The following is an 18,011-nucleotide window of genomic DNA, read 5'->3' on the forward strand; positions in this document are numbered from 1 at the left end:
GAGTATTTTACTAAATAATGCCTGTAGAAAAGAAAGACTATCATATTCAAATATTCTCGGTAAATAAGGGCAGTAGCTATGATGATACTCTAAACTAGAAGTTTGTTTCAAATTGTTGCACTTTAAATGGAAAACCCTATTGCAGAAAACACCACACACTACACATTTGGGAACTGGAATCTTTCCTCCCTGCTGGACAGAAGGTGCTATGTAGGCTGCTGGAGGAGAAAAGACATCAGTAATCTACCCCAGCTGTGAACTCCACAAACTATAATAACAACCCACCAGGGAAGATGCACTGCTGGAATAGTGCTATGACTTATAGGGAACAAGTAATCATTTTGTTTGTTTGGTTTTTTGAGACAGGGTTTCTCTGTGTAGCTTTGGAGCCTTTCCTGGAACTCACTTTGTAGCTCAGGCTGGTCTCAAACTCACAGAGATCTGCCTGCCTCTGCCTCCTGAGTGCTAGGACTAAAGGCGTGTGCCACCACCACCCAGCTAAGCAATCATTTTTTGATTGCATTTGAATCCCCCTCTATGAGAGGGATTGCAAGCCTGATCAAAAACCCCATGGCTTGGGAGATCACAGGCCCTAGGGGAAAACTTACCTACTATTGTCTGGTTTAACTGGCATGGTATCAAATTGCCTTCTAAACACTTATATTTATACTCATAGACAAAAGCTTCTCTTAGACTTAATCAGAGAAACGTCTCTTTACAATGAATGACAGTGACTACAAAGATTATGGATGCTCAAAGTGATGAGAAAATGGGACTTTTGAGTGCCTACCCCTAAAGAGGACAATTAGACCACTCTAAGGATTAGGTAATATCACTTCAAGGGGCAGAAAGAGTGTTAAGAGCTGGAAGCCAGGGGGGGAAAAAAACCAGCCACTACAATCACAAACACAACAGTTGCAGTTGCTTTCACTGGGTGGACCTGTACAAGGCTAGACTTATCAATAGCCAGTAATGGGTGGGAGAAGAGTTCATGGGCCTTCTGTTTTCTGCTGATGTGTTGGCTACTAAAATGGGAAACAAGGGAATACCTTCAAACATGTACCTACTGGCTAACCACTAGGCTCTGCTAGATAGCTCTCTACTCATGGTTAAAACACAGGCCTGTTAGACTCAGTGGATCACAAAACACAGACATAAACATGAAAGAGATCTATGTGGAGGAATGACAAGGATGAGAGGGAGATATAAGACAGTAGAGAGAGTAATCAGAATCTATTCTGTACAATGAAGTTGTCAAAGAACAAATCTAATTAAAAAATGATTGGCATCTGACAGTATTTTACACGATTTTTAGTGATTTAAACAACTGAAAATTCTGGCTTCTTCCATGGCAAGAAGTGCTTGAGCTGAATTTTTAAGATGGACACCTGTCGGCCTTTCCCTAGACTTCTAATTTGCTGGCTATATTCTGAAAGAGGAGGAAATGAGAGATGCCAATCTATAGTGTCATTTCGTATGTATTCTCTTTGAGCACTCATGAGGTCTCTTGAGATTCCATGATATTGGTAAATAAGTAAGTTCTCATTTCAGAAAGATGTGGAAGTGCTGTAGACTTCTTTGGAGAAGAAACTGCTGTATCTGTAACTAAATCTATAATAGCCAGAAATTGGAAACAACCTAGATGTCCCACAACAGAAGAATGGATAAAGAAAATGTGGTACACTTACACAATGGAGTATTATTCAGTCATTGAAAAAAAATCATGAAATTTTCAGGTAAATGCATGGAACTAGGGAAAAAATAACCCCAAGTGAGGTAGCCTATACCCAGAAAGACAAAAATAATATATACTCACTTATATATGGTATTAGCTATATGTCAATGATAACCAAGCCATAATCCACAGAACCACAAAGGTTAGGTATAGAGTAAGGGACTGGGGGTACAGATAGATCTCATTAGGAAAGGAAAATAGTTGTAGATGGATGCAGGGTATAACAGGAGAATCACTAGGGGAGTAGGAGGGGAGAGGTGGTTGGGAGAAGTACATGAAGGAGGGAATACAGGGAGAAACACCATTAAGGGCCATTTGATGAGTAGTATGGGAGCCAAATACAATAGAAGCTTCCTAAAATATAAACATATTTGAAGGCAATCTAAATGAAATTGCCAAACAATGAGGGAAACAAAAAGTCCCAACTGGCCACCTCTTGTTAACAAATGAAGCTTCCAATACCAGGATTGGGCTACATCTAATTGAATTGCTGGTGAAAGGAGTCTCATGGGAAACCTCAAACAACCCAGACCACGACTATAGGTTTGCTCCACAAACTGACAGCAAGGCCTCAATGCTAATGACAACACCATATACAACTCACTTGTCACTGAACATGGAGAAGTCGAGCCAGTGCATTCACAGACCTTTTACCCATCTGGCTAGAGTTTTTGGTACAAAAGAGAAATGTAAACAACCAACCCAGTCACAAACCTTTGGATGGATAATGGTGTCCTGCCTGCAAGATATGCTAGGGCAATGGGTCACAAACCTTATGTAAACAACTAATCAATATCTGATTTGACTTAAGGCCTACTCCATCAGATGGAACCCATACCCAATGCTGCTTGGATAACCAAGAACCAGAGACTAGATAGCTTAAGGATTTAGGTTAAAGCCAAATACTACTGGTTCTTAAAAAAAAAAGCCGGGCGGTGGTGGCACACGCCTTTAATCCCAGCACTCGGGAGGCAGAGCCAGGCGGATCTCTGTGAGTTCGAGGCCAGCCTGGACTACCAAGTGAGTTCCAGGAAAGGCGCAAAGCTACACAGAGAAACCCTGTCTCGAAAAACCAAAAAAAAAAAAAAAAAAAAAAAAAAAAAAAAAAAAGTAGCAATAAAATGACTTCTAATGACATTCTGATATATCCATAGATCAGTGACTTGCTCAACCATCATCAGAGAAGCTTCCCCTTATAACAGATGGGAATAAATACAAAGACCTACAACCAGACATTATTCAGAGAGGAAGAGACCTTGGAAAACTCAGCCCTAAATAGATGTCTCCATCAAATCCCTCCCCTCAGGTCTCAGGGAACCCCATGGAAGAGGAAGCAGAAAGAGGGGATGGACTACATGAAGAAAACAAGGTCCTCTAAATCAACATGACCAAAGCTCATATGAACTCACAGAGACTAAGGCATCATGTACAAGATGTGCATGTATCTGCACCAGGTCCTCTGGGGCCTCTGCATATATATTATGGCTTCCAGTTTAGTATTTTTATGGGATTCCTAAGTGTGCTAAGAGTGGGTCTCTGATTCTTATATCTTTTTTTTTTTTTTTTTTTTTTTTTTTTTTTTTTTGGTTTTTTCGAGACAGGGTTTCTCTGTGTAGCTTTGCGCCTCTCCTGGAACTCACTTGGTAGCCCAGGCTGGCCTCGAACTCACAGAGATCCGCCTGGCTCTGCCTCCCGAGTGCTGGGATTAAAGGCGTGCGCCACCACCGCCCGGCTGATTCTTATATCTTATCTTGGGCTCTTCTTCTACTTGTTTGTCTTGTCCAACTCCAATGTGCTAGTTTTTGTTTTATCATATTATATTATGTTATGTTACATTAGTTATGTTATCTCTCAGAAGCCTGTTTTGTTTTCTAATGAGACAGAAAGGGAGTGGATCCAGATGGGAGGGAAGGTGAGAAGGAGCTGGGAAGAACAGAAGGAGGGGAAACTGTAATCAGAATATATTATTTGAGATTAAAAAATACATTTTTAATAAAAAAATTAATTTTTCAAAATTCCAACTCAGATAAAAATGAAAGTCCTCTAATCTCAGAGAACATTTATAATTAGAATTTATAACATAAATATTTAGCCATTTGAAGTTCAAGTTAGAAAAAATATTTTCAGTTGAGTTTCTAGAGCACAAGCCACCCTGCACTCTGGTGGGAAACAGAAATGACTATATAGGTGGAATATAAAATTCATGAACATCTGGAAGCCTGCTAATTGAAGACAGAATGTCACATTAAACAAGAAATAAAAAAATATTCAGCACAGTAATACTTCACATTACTGTTGACCTGGCCAACATTTTATTGCACTAACATGAAAATTCTCAAGTGGAAACCCCCCACTGAGACTCATCATTCCAAAGAATAATTCCAAAGAGAAGTAGTCCAAAAAAAGTGTGTGTGTGTGTGTGTGTGTGTGTGTGTGTGTGTGTGTGTGTTCCATGTATTTCCTAAAAAGTTATATTAAGTGTAATGGCATGCTATTAAAACCTACCATGTCAATGGAAGACACTATAGCAGAATACCTTTATATTGGGTGACTTAAAAACAACAGAATTTTATTTCTTACAGTGCGAGGCCAAGAAGTAGGTCAGAGTATCAGTGCAGTGGAGTTCTGAGAAAGTTTTCTCAGGTTAGACAATGCCATTTTCTCAAATAGTAGAAAAGAAAGCTACAAAGTTCTAGTGAGTCCCTTTTAAGAGAAATAATCTTACTTCTAAGAGTTCCACCTTTATAATCTGACTACCTTCCAAAGGCTCCAAACTCTAATACCATTACATTGAGGGTCAGGGTTTTAGTATCTGAATTTGGGGTAAATAAAAGAAATTTTAGCCTGTACCCTTAAGTATACAACTGAACATTTTTAGTAAACAAGGTTACACAAACTATCACAATAATCCACTTTTAGAACATTCTCATCATCTCCAAAATGTCCCTCATGCCTATTTGAGGCTAATCTCCACTATCCTCTTAAGTCTCAACTGTTCTGACATTATATAAATTCACCCTTTGAGTATTTCTTATAAATGTAATAATAAAATATGTAAATATTTAAGCATTGCTTCTTTCAATTAAAACAATATCATCTGTGTTGAATCATACAACAAAAATTCATTGCTTTAACTGCTAAACAAAATTCCACTGTAGGCATATACCTATAGCATTTATTCACTCACAAGCTAGTATTCGTATTGCTTCCAGATCTGCACTATCATGCCTAAAGTTTTCTCCTGGGTATACTCTGAACTGTAGTATTGGTGAATCAAGTGGTAAATTCACATGTAACTTTCTAGAAACTGACAAATGTTTTGCAGAAGGGTCCAAATTCCTCTGCATCCTTCCACTAATAACTTTGATTTTGCTTTCCTACTTAGAATATTAGTTTTATCTCATTGTAGTAGTAAACTGCATTTCCCTGAGGATGTCTGTTATTTAATTCTATTTTAATTATCCAGTTAGCTCTTTTGCCAAATGACTGTCACTGAAATACCTCCTTCTCCCACTTCTTCTTCTTCTTCTTCTTCTTCTTCTTCTTCTTCTTCTTCTTCTTCTTCTTCTTCTTCTTCTTCTTCTTCTTCTTCTTCGTGTTTTTTGTTTATTTGTTTCTTTTGCTTTTGTTTTTTGACACAGATGGTACTATGTACCCAGGATGACCTCAAATTCATGAACTCCTTGCCTCTACCTCCTGTATTCATACTACAAGTACTTTTTTCCATATTTATCTAAGTAGTCTGACATACTACTACTGAATTTTAAAAGGATACAACTCCTATTCAGACAAATAAATGCACCTATTTACTGTTACTATTGATTTGTCCTCTCACTTTCTTATTCACACCTTTTGAATAAAAACCTCTTTTATTTCCTTTTTTTACTTCCTTCTTTATGTACTAGTAGGTACTGAACTAGGATCTTACTGGTGGTTGTAGGTAAGAGCTTTACCACTGAGCTATATCCTCAGCTCTCTTTTTACTTTTAAATTTTAGGGGTGGGGGCTGGAGAGATGGTTCAGCAGTGAACAGTTACTGGCTGCTCTTCCAGAGGACCTGGGTTCAATTTCCAGCACCCACATGGTGGCTCACAACCATCTGGAATTCGGTTCCCATAATTCAAATACAAGGGGAACTGATGCCCTCTTCTGGCTTACACGGGCAATGAATGCACATAGTACACAGACATACACACAGACAAAACACATACACATAAATAAATCTTTTTAAAAAATTGAAAATTTCAAACAGGTCTCATTAAGTTATAGAGAACAGTCTTGAATTTATTCTGTAGCTGGACTGGCTTTGATTCTGTAGCCCAAACAGGGTGTGTACTTGCCTCCTGAGTAGCTGTCAAGGTCTGACCCATCAGGTCTATTTAAGCTTTGAATAGCTAAAGACAAATTTGTCATTTTTTTCTGTCAAAAATGGTAAAATTTGTATTCAAAAATTATTTTTTTCAAACCAAGGGCATACCAACTTGATCTATAACTTCTACAAGTTCTACAATTTTTTACACTGTGATTTACATTACTTTTTAAGCATGTAGTAAAGTAAGTGTTCAAGTTCCTTTTCTGGCCAGTGGATATCCCAGCACTATATGTTGAGAAAGCCATTCTTTCTTTTCTCAACAATCCTGGCTTACCTGTCAAAATTAGCTGATCATTAATGCAAGGCTCTTCCCATGGACTCTTGATTCTATTCCACTGACCTGGGAACTTCATCTCTGTGCCCAGAGCAAACATCTCGAATTCACATTTTCTATTGTAGGCCATTTGTACTTCCATATAAGCTTTAACATCTTAATTTTCACTTTCCACCCCCTAAAATAAGAATTGGCTGAAATTTTATAAGGGCTGTATTAAATTTGTTTTTATCCATTTGGGAGAATTGTCATTTTATTAAGACTAAGTTTTCAAATCCTACAAAATGTCTATCTGTTTATGTATTGTCTCAGCAATGTTTTATAATTTTTAGTGTATGAATTTTATTTTACTTGTTCTGTTAGACTTATTCTAGCTACCTTATTCTTTTTGATAATACTTTGAATGAAATATTTTGTTAGCTTCAGTTTTTAACAGCTTATTTCTAACATGGAGAAACAGAGTTGAATTGAACTTGTTGGATTCTAACAGTTCTAGGAGAGAGGTAGTGTGTGAGGGAGTGAGTGTGTGTGTGTGTGTGTGTGTGTGTGTGTGTGTGTGTGTGTGTGTGTGTGTGTATGTTACAGTTTCTACTGAAAAGACCTATCTATGAATAGATCATGATTATGATCTATTTGCTATATCATGATAGATAATTCATAGTGATCTAGATAATGATCTATGAATAGATATTCCTTTAGATTATAGAAGATTTCATTTATTTTTCTTTCTCATTTTTCTTACTAAACCATTAGTATACTGCTGAAGAGAAATGAAGTGACCAAATATTCTCCTCAGCTGGTAATGAGCTTCTGGAAAGCAATAGTGTTTCTCCAATAAGAACAATTTTGGGCTGGTGAGATGACTCACCAGCATCTGCATACTGTTCTCAAGTTTACTTCCTTGCACCCTCATCGGGAGGCTCATAACTTGTAATTCCAATTCTAGGGGATCTGACAAATACTTCTGGCCTCTGTGGGTACCTGCATTCCATGTATATATCCACACACATACACATAATTAAAAATAATAAATTAAATACTAAAAAATATAAAAAGAAGAATGTTAACTGGGTCAGCAAAATGGCTCAGTGGATAAAGGTGCTTGCTGCTAAGCCTGATGACATGAGTTCAAGACCCTATTACCACAAGCTGCCTTCTGACCTTCACACATGTTCTTCATGCACATATACTTACATGCAGGCCTGCATGCAGGCCCATGGGCACAGACACACACACGCTAAAATTTAAGAGGGTTGAGAACGTAGCTCAGTGGTAGAGCCCTTGCCAAGTACTCATAGTGCTCGCGGTTCAAGCTTCAACAACAAGAAATAAATAAATGTAATATAAAATTTTAAAATATTATTAACTGTCTCTTTTCCATTAAGGATATTAGTTGTGAATATACCTTTTATGAAGTTGAAGAACTACCTAGCGATTACAAGTTTGGTTTTAACCACAAATAAACTGTTAATTTTTATATAGTGCTTCTCTTTTTTTCTCTATCTCTTGAGAATATCACGTGATTTTTTTTCCTTCCGTTTCATTACTGTGGTGCATATCACTGATTAACCTATGGATGCCTCATGATTCTTGCATTTTGGAATACCAGTTGACCCCGGGGGGCATTTTTACATTGCTAAATTCAGTCTGCTAGTATTTTGTTAAGAATTTTTATGTCTACATACATAAGAGGTATCACTCTGTTGCCTATTCCTGTGACGATTCTGTGTAGATGTGGTGTTCAAGTAATGTAAGTCAAATGAGTAAGCTGGGAGGTATTACTTCCTCTGTTTTTAGAAGAGTGTGTGTGAAGGATTAGTCACAGTCCTCTTTTGCTTTTAAACAACCTTTTAAAATGTAAATTAAACAAATTAATAATTTTAAAACTGTTGAGTTGTATACTTTAAAAGTGCATTTTATAATCCAGAAGGAATTGATAAGAACCTGTTTCTCTGTGACCCCCTTTTACTAAGGGTACAGCCTTTTAGAGTTTATTCCTTCCATGGTCATTTTTTTTAAGTTATATGTAGCTTGAGTTTTCCTGACTGGCCCACAATCAGGACAAATCTCTGACACCTGCCAGTCCCACAGCCACTCAAACCCGACCAAGTAAACACAGAGACTTATATTGGTTACATGGAGACATATAACTGTATGGCCGTGGCAGGCTTCTTGCTAACTGTTCTTACAGCTTAAATTAATCCATTTCCATTGATCTATACCTTGCCACATGGCTCATGGCTTACCGGCATCTTTACATGCTGTTTGTCATCATGGCAGCTGGCAGTGTCTCTCCCACTCAGCCTTCCACTTCCCAGCTCTATTCTCCTCCTTGTCCCGCCTATACTTCCTACCTGGCCACGGGCCAATCAGTGATTTATTTATTGACCAATCAACAACACATTTGACATACAGACCATCCCACAGCAGTTATAGAATAGCTAAAATTTCATCAACAGCATTTCTTGTCTGAGTTTAAAATGCTTCATAATGACATTAATCACTTCTCTCAATGCCATAAAAAACTATGTAATCCCTTTCAAACTTAAATTGTGTAATACAAGTTTCAACATTACTAATTTCACTATTTATCAATGCTAGCCACAACCAAAGACTATATTCATCTGTACAACACATTTCTTACTCTTCAAAATATGCCCACCATCTGTCACTGTCATTCCTAGTAATTCCTGGAGAATAAGTAAAAATACTGTATTCTTCACTGTGAAGATGGAGAAGTGTGAGCTGCAATGTAATCAGTGTAGAGTATTCACTTAGTACATGTGACTCTTTGAGTTTCATCCCCAGCACCATCGAAAACAAAAACCCAGAAATGTAAAACCAGGTACATGGAAGTAAAAAACCAATGTAAAACTAGCCTTGAACTCAAATACATATGATTAATGCAGTCTCACCTGATTTTCCACTGTGGTGATCTGTACCTTCGGGTTCACATGTTGAAACATATTTGAGTATCTGATGTCCACAGCTTATAAAATAAAATAGATAAATATATATAATAAATGAAGCTTTTTTACCTGAACATAATTAGGGAATCTGCCTAATTCTTAAATAAGATCCTAACTGTAACATATCCTAATATACTAATCTGTGTATAAATGATTTTATTCTAGGAAGCTCCTTTGTATCCTTAAAGGAAATAACATGTTTTTGAAAGTAAACACTGGGGTCTAAGATAAAACCTGTATTTTACTGGAGCCAAATAAGAACACCAAATCCACAAGGGACTGCAAAATAAGCACTAAGTAGTGTAGTATATATTAAATTATGTTTACTAAAACATTATGAGAAATAGAATACCACTATATTTCACCTTAGATGGAGATTATTTATCTAGAAATTAAAAGCACTGAACTGAGAAAAACATTTAATTATAATAAGAACTACTAGGTTAAATATAGGGGATATAATCTAAATCCACCCTCCACTTATAACACAGACTCAGAAAACCACCAATATCTTTCAAGAGAACCTATATACTGAAGCAGAAATAAGGAGGTTAGGGGACTTACCTGCTACACAGATTGCTATCAGGGTTTCTCAGGTACTGATAGAAATCTGCTGCATTGGGTACACTGCTCAGTGATCTATGTAAAATAATACTTGGCTTAGAAAGAAAATCAGCAGTATCAGGAAATTCTATGGGTGATCGATTAGTTAGAGAGCCAGCAGACACTGGTACATGGCTTGAGGAATTCACAAGACTCAGGCTGGGCAAAGCACCTAAAAATTAAGAGAGGACATATAAATAAGTATGTATTTACTGTGTATGTTTTGAGTTATTATAAAGAGCATTTGCCTCCTAAAAGAAAGAAATTTCAATTTAATAATAAATTTCTATCAGTGCTGGGCTCTGAGACAATCTAAGAATTTAAGCAAAATTGTATTTTGTGTTGTATTTGTCATTACTAATCACTACTAAGTAATTAGTAGTTATCAGCCTTTGCATAACAATACATAGTAGGTAACTATTAAGAATTCCTTTAAATGTGTGGGTTGCACAGCATAAATTTTTTCAAGTTAAAATTGGTCTTGATCTTTACATTTTTTGAAAGGCCCATGATTTCAAGAAAAAAAAAAGTTGATTGTCCACATGACAAAGTATTGGAAAATTTTCCTAATTCATTACATTAACTATTGAAGAACTAAAGTTCTTAACATTAAGCAAGTTGTTGAAATTATACTAGCACAGTGACAGGCTTTTAAAAGATAAAACCATGAATTCCTGCTCATTCAACAAACACATGAGAGAGGCTACTTTATGCTGAAAATGTGTTGAATTTCACAATGGAGAAAATAGTTAATATCTCTGCAACTCAATAAGCCTAGAACACAGTAAAGAGAATAACACAAATAAAATGAAGTCAAAAATCCTTCAGGACCAAGTAGCATTGGTGGAGTCTTTGGTGAACTCCTTGGGCTAAAGTGATAAAGATTTACCTGGAGAGGGACACAGAGGCAATACTTTGGTAGGAATTAAAGATCCAATAAAACAGTTATATGGTGACTATATATCACACATCTTTAAGTATTCATGTTTGCATATCTTAGCACTTGTGACTAATGCAGCAATGGACATGGAAGCACATGTACAACCACATCGGACCTATTTTCTGTTATCTGTAGAAGAGGGACTCCTGTTCACATACTTCCAGCTATAATTTTTGAGGTTTCCAGACAGGCTATGTCAATTTTCATCCCTAATATGTAACTATAGGTTCCTTTCCTCTACACCTTCTCCAACATTAGTATCATATCATATCATAAATGTTCTATAACACAACCTGAGATAGTTTTTGAGAAGCAGGGTTCTAAATTCATTCCTTTGCATAGGAATATCCACTTCAAACAGCATGTGAAATGAAAATACTTCATTCTACTGCCAAGTCATCAGGGCCTTGACCATAAATGTAAAGGTTTATTTCTGAATTCTATTACCCAAATTGAAGTTTATTTATGCCAATAACTGTGGTGATCTTATTTGTATGTTAATAAATAAAGCTTGCCTGGAGATCAGGGGGAAAAGGCCAGCCATTTTAAGTAAACAAGAAGTCAGGGAGCACATACCCTTAATCCCTTAGCAGGCAGGACCTCTGTGTGCTCAAGGCCACACTTGGAAACAGAGCCAAACATGGTGACACATGCCTTTAACCCCAGTACCAACCATAGAGACCTGGAGGTCTGTACAGACAGACAGAAAGTGACAGAGCTGTGTAGGAAGAGGAAGTGAAGTAGCTGGGCTAAGAGAGCCAATGAGAGGGCAGAACAGCATGGCAATAAAGGTGTGGTAGACAGGAAGTAACGTGCATTTGGAAGCTGCTGAGTTGTTGAGGTAAGGTTGGCTGGTGGCCTTCCCTATTTCCCTGATCTAAGGTTTTTACCCCTATATTTGGCTCTGTGTTTTTTATTTAATAGGACCATTTAGAAATTTGCCTACATTTAATGATGGGTGATGTTGCTCTGTATGCTGTGAATATGCATTGCTCTGACTGGTTGTTAAATGAAATGCTGATTGGCCAGTAGACAGGCAGGAAGTATAGCCAGGATAAGCAGACAAGGAGAATTCTGGGAAGAAGAGAGCTGAGTCAGGAGTTGCCAGCCAGACACAGAGGAAACAAGATGTGAAGGCAGAACTGAGAAAGGGTACCAAGCCACGTGGCTAAACATAGATAAGAATTATGGGTTAATTTAAATGTAAGAGCTAGTCAGTAATAAGCTTGAGCTAATGACCACACAGTTTGTAAATAATATAAGCCTCTGTGTGTTTACTTGGGTCTGAGCGGCTGTGGATTGACAAGTAAGAGAGATTTGTCCTGACCACAGGCCAGGTGGGACACAAGAAAACTTCAGTTACAAATAACATACTCTCTTAATTACTGCAACTTTGTAATAAGTTTTAATGACTGGAATTGTGAGTTCTTTTTTTTTCTTTTTCACAAAACTCTACCCCCCCCCCCCTTTTAATGGACTTTCCTTCTGTTTAGGTCTTTAACCTACTTTGCAATTCATTTTCATCATTCCTTCTATTTTTTCTGAATTCTAGGGATTATTCAACTTTTTAAATCATTCTTCTCTATCACCAATGCTAGCTTTTTCTATTTTATATGCATCTGTGAAGTGTCAGTCTGTGTACAATTATAACTCTTTTCCTTGTTTCAGTCATGTCTAGTACCATATAAGTTTACATCTATTTACCCATTCTGTACCTTTTCCTGCTGTTGTTATTATACATATATTATAAAATGCTATGAGGAATTTGTTACTCATTAATTGTTTCCTTATAATAACCTACTTGGGCTAAAGGGTTCTTTTCTTTTACTATGCAGTTCCATACTGCAATGCAAATTATTTTTATCCTATCTAAGGAACTTTCTTTGCAGAATTTCAGTGAGATGTGAGAGCAACAAATTCATTCAGTTTTGGTATATAAGGAAAAACTGTTTCATTTTCTAGCATCTTTCCTGAACAAATAAAACAAGTTTTTCTAGCTGCACTGATATACTATGCCCTGTGAAACAGTTATCACAAGCACATTAATATGCACCCATCATGTGTGCATGCATGTGTGCTAAAAAAACAGTGGAAAGGGATTTCTATACCACTAACTCTCCATGGTTACTGCATTAGATTGAGATTGACAACGGATTTTTTTTAAATGTTTCAAAACTTTTCAGACACAGTTCTGTTGTCTTTGGCTTCCAAAGTTGCTGATGAAGTCACTGTGTTAGTGTTTTCCCTTGAAAATAATCTTTTCCTAGTTCCTTGGGGGATTTTTCTTTTTATCTTTGCAATTCAGGAAACTGACTTTTATCTGAGATCCTTCTCCACATTTAGCCACTGAGAACTCACTCAGCTTAGTGAATCAATTTTATTAACTAAAAAAATGATACTGTCCTTTCCTTTGTAATTTTATTTACACATATACTTGAAATTTTGATGGTGTTCCCATTTTGCACATTTCTATTATTTGTCTTCTTTTTCTTCTCTCTAATTCTGTTTCAACATCTTCTACTCCTCTGTTGTCAGGGTCAGTGCTTTTGTCTTCTGTTACAAGACTCCAAGAACTTGAACTTAAGCAAGTGCTTTCTTCGGTTCTAGATGTTCCACTGACGCTTTCCTGTGTATCCAATTCTCTGTCTGAGGGAGCTGTATATTTCTGGCATTTTCTCTGAAACATCATTGTTATTTTTAATACTGCTAAACCCAATATTATATGTAAATCTCCTGTTTCTAGTGCCTATTTCCCCTTATTATCAGTAATATTTTACTGCCTCTTCACAATTATACCTTAACATGTATTAAAAAATTTTGTTATATAAGAATACTGAAAAGTCTTTGATAAAATATATATATATATATATACATATATATATATATACATATATACTTAATGTTTTTACTTTACAAGCATGGATGTTTTACTTGTATGTATGTCTATGTACTAATGTATACCTCATGCACATGGAAGCCAGAAGAGGGCATCAGATGCCCTGGAATAGAAGTTACAGATGTCTCTTGAGTTGTCACATGGGTGCTAGGAATCCAACCCAGATATCCTGTGAGAGCAGCCATTGTTCTTAATGGCTAAGCCATCACGCTATCCCCCACTATGTTGTATTTTTAAAATATCTTTCACCCAAGAAGATCTGAAAAATCATCTAATCTGGGATTTTTTCGTTTATTTATTTATGTGTTGTTTATGTATGTGTATGTGTGAGTGTGCATATGTGATATGTGTGTGTTTACATACATTTGTGTATTTGAAGGGTGTGTGTGTGCATGTGCGTGTGCATGTGTGTGTATGCATGTGAAAGCCAAAAAATAATCTCTTGCATTGTTCCTCAGGAGCTGTCCATCTTTTTGTTTTTTGGTCTTTTTTTCCCCCTTTATACAACAGGTTCTGTCATTGACCTGGGACTAGTCACACAGACTAGGCTGGATAGCCAGTGAGTCCCAGGGATTCTCCTGCCTCTGTCTCTCCAGTTACTATCACCTGAGGACTGAACTAAATTCTTTACTATTTCCCCATCCCTATAATCCTTAGTTTAAGGGAAATACTATTAGAACAGTGGTTCTGAACCTGTGGGTCATAACCTCATTAGGAGGTGCATATCAGATATTTACATTACGACTCATAACAGTAGCAAAATTACAGTTAGGAAGTAGCAACAAAATAATTTTATGGTTAGGGATCACCACAACATGGAAAACTGTACTGAAGAGTCACAGTATTAGGAAGGTTGAGAACCACTGTGTTAGAATAACTTGTCAGGATGTAATCAGGGATTTTTCTACTCTAATACTAAATATTTTTACCACAATCATCCTTTTTACAAAATCAATACACTCTTCAAAATTTTTTTCCTTTTTTCTGGATCTGCAACTATTTCAAGTCATGAAAATGGTTCCTTATTTTCTATCTGAATGCTAGTGACTGTGCAAGTATATAGTACATAGATGTCCAAAATGTGTTTACTCAGTGAACTAAAAAATGGACAAATAGTAGCCAACACAAATAGTTTAAACATGTCAAAACATTATATGATAGTCAAATTAAAATGTGTGAAATAAGAATTTACATTGCCATGTGCTTTAAGGACTCCCATGTTTAATTCATAAAGAATTATTTGTAAGCCAGACAAGGTGATACACATATAGTTCCAAATACTTGAAAGGCTGATGTAGAAAGAGCCCTTGACACAAAGGGTTCAAAGCCAGTCTCTACAACAGTAACGTCTTGCCTCTTAAAAACATATTTTTAAAAACAAGAGTATTTCTTACCAGCTCTTCTCAGACCTACATGGTGAGTCAGCGACACAGATGATGATCTCTGCTTTGGAACTGTCAGGAGATTCGAACTGAAAGGCCCATTTAGGGGCATTCCATGACTAATAAAAGAAAAAAGTAAGAATTCTTAGATCATAAAAATTCCCTTTTATTCTTTTTTCTCCTGGCAAACCAATTAGCAAATTTATATTTCTACATTCAGACATAAGACTTCTGCCTAAGGCCTAGAGGGGATACAGCAAAGCTTTTCCATTAAAAGGGTAAAATAAAAAATGCTTCTGGCCGGGCGGCAGTGGCATAAACCTTTAATCCCAGTACTCGGAAGGCAGAGCCAGGCAGATCTCTGTGAGTTTGAGGCCAGCCTGGGCTACAGTGAGTTCCAGGACAGGCACCAAAACTACACAGAGAAACCCTGTCTCAAAAACCAAAAAAAAAAAAAAAAAATGCTTTTGACTTTTCATTTCATAATGTCTCTGATGCAACTTCTCAATCCTGCCACAGTAGCAAAGAAGCACCCACGAACAGTATAAAGTGGCATGGGTGAGTTTCCACAAAATGCTGTCCAAAAAAACAGTATGGAACAGATTAGGCCCAGCAGGTGTGGTTTACTGATCATTCCCAAAGTTATCACTTGGAAGGCTTCTTGAAACAGACTCTGGTCTCATCCCCACGGTTTCCAATTTAAAAGGTCTTGGACAGGTCACGTAAGGCCAGGTAATATGGCTTTCTAACAAGGTTTTAGATCATGCAGGTTTGCTGAGCCAGAACCCTCACTGAGAACCACTGACCTAAAGTTAAGTTTTCCCTTATTTTCTGTTCTCCTTTCTCACAGACACGATCAGTAACCAAGTCATTTTATAGAACTGAAATATTTACTATAGGTTCTAGGGCTTTCACTAAGAAATAAATATGGATAATATACTATCCACATTTAATCACAGTACACTAAGATAATAAATAAAATACAATATATAATATCTGTTACAAAGTATATGAAACACATAAATGTTACATCTTCCCTTCTTTATTTATTTACGGGCCTACTTTCCTTTACTGGTTGACTCCAAATGTGACCTTAATGACATAATGAACACAATTCCTGTAAGACGTTTATTTAGCAGCCATTTTCTTCATAGTTACAAGTATGCCAAACTCTTCACAGCAATTGAACAGGCCTCAGGACTACATTCTCTGTCTACTTTCTTTCAATTTTTATTGATGTAGGCTCAGTTCTCAATAAGATCCTCCCTAGTTCCTTCCATCCTTCCTGCTCTTTCAAATTCCATTACTCAATGAAGGCCGAGTTTTGGCCTCAGAGTTATTTATTTATCACAAATGGTCCCAAATTGTTCATAATTTTAATGCTTAAAATTTTTTGAGTGTTTATGTAGTATGAGGGCATTTATGTATACATGTTCATATGTGTGTAGGCACAATGTGTTCACAAGCAGGTACAAATGCATGTGTATAAGCATGTATGAGGAGGTTTGAAGCTGACACATTGATTGCCTTCAACCTCACTCAGTCTTACAACTGAGTCCAGTGCTTGCTGATCAGGGCTGGGCTAGGTAACCAGCTTGATCCAGGGATACCCTGTCTGTCTTCTGAGTGCTGAAATTATGAGCAGGTCACAATCCAGCATTTATATAGGTGCTAGAAATCCAAATTTCACTGAGCCATTGACCCAGGCCCTTGTAAGTTCCTTTTGGGTCTGTATCTTTCTCATATCCACATTCATTTCAGATATAGCACATTGATTGAGAGAGTTGTTCAAAGGATTTTGGAGGACAAATAAATAATAGACTCTTTAGGTCTTTACAGCAAATAACAGATCTTGTCTACTCTAAATTTTGAGTATTTTTTCTTCACAGAATCAACATCATAATCCAACATGGGTGCCATACCCCTACAGGGCAGTTAAGCAGTCATCTGTCTTCAAAGACCTGTGTTAGTGTAATCATAAACCCTCACTGAAATTCAAAGACTTCAGTACTAATGGGTGAGAATGGATAGAAAGTGAAAAGTTTCATAAAGCAGGGAGAAAGAAGGTGTTAGGGAAATTAACAAGCTAAACCTATTACTTCTCCTTAATGAACAAAGGTGATCACCTGCTTTTCTCAGGTGATCATATTTACTGACAATTCAGTTATTTGGAAATTAACTGGTTATCAGAAAGCTTTAAGAAGTCTAAAACAAGTTGTAGCTTATTGTTTTCATGTATGAAGTTTATATTATTTTCAATGCTTTATTTTTAGTCAGCAACATTGTTGTTGTTTCTGTTCTATTTTTCAGTGCAGGAGTTAACCCAGTGCCTCTTGTCACTCTTGTACATTGAAAGACTGCTCCACTGAGTTCCATCTTTTCCAAGTATGGCTGCAGAGCTCTCATAAGGTAACAACAGATTTTCAATTTCCAGACTAAGAGCTTAAGAATCATTCTACAGATATTAATAAGGGATCCCAAGACTTGATGATTAGAAAACCACACAATCAAAGCTTTGCTTAAGGAAGATGGAACAATTGGTGAAGGATATGAAAATTGTCTATAAGTGGCTAATTCAATAGCCCAAGAGAGCTGTAGCAAAACTATGAAATAATGTAGACAAAGTAATAAAGGAAAAGATGAAACAGAGGGCAACATTACAAAAATGTATGCCAAGAAACAAAGGCCAAATAATGATAACAGAATTTTTTTTTTAAAGACAGCTGAGGGATGAGAAGTCTGGCTTCAGTTATATCTAGAGAGGTTTATAACTGTTATCATGTAAATTCATAGTCAGGAAAGCTATAATCAGACACAAAGCTGAGTTTAAATCAAGGCCC

The 18,011-nt window shown here is 36.7% G+C and overlaps 1 protein-coding gene across 2 annotated transcripts in view; it reads right to left on the minus strand.

Annotated features, from left to right (window-relative positions):
- Pde3b (phosphodiesterase 3B) overlaps positions 1–18,011 on the minus strand; it is a 141,631-nt gene that overhangs the window by 26,212 nt on the left and 97,408 nt on the right. For both annotated transcript variants that reach the window (XM_052714500.1, XM_052714501.1), the window contains exons 5-7: positions 15,184–15,290; positions 9,915–10,125; positions 9,297–9,370 (exon numbers count right to left, since the gene is read on the minus strand). In XM_052714500.1, the coding sequence (XP_052570460.1) occupies positions 9,297–9,370; positions 9,915–10,125; positions 15,184–15,290 (392 nt within the window). The remainder of the gene's footprint in view (positions 1–9,296; positions 9,371–9,914; positions 10,126–15,183; positions 15,291–18,011) is intronic.

The sequence above is a fragment of the Peromyscus californicus genome, unplaced genomic scaffold, assembly GCF_007827085.1.
Source record: "Peromyscus californicus insignis strain IS unplaced genomic scaffold, ASM782708v3 Scaffold_4__1_contigs__length_199733344, whole genome shotgun sequence".
Classification (NCBI taxonomy): Eukaryota; Metazoa; Chordata; class Mammalia; order Rodentia; family Cricetidae; genus Peromyscus; species Peromyscus californicus.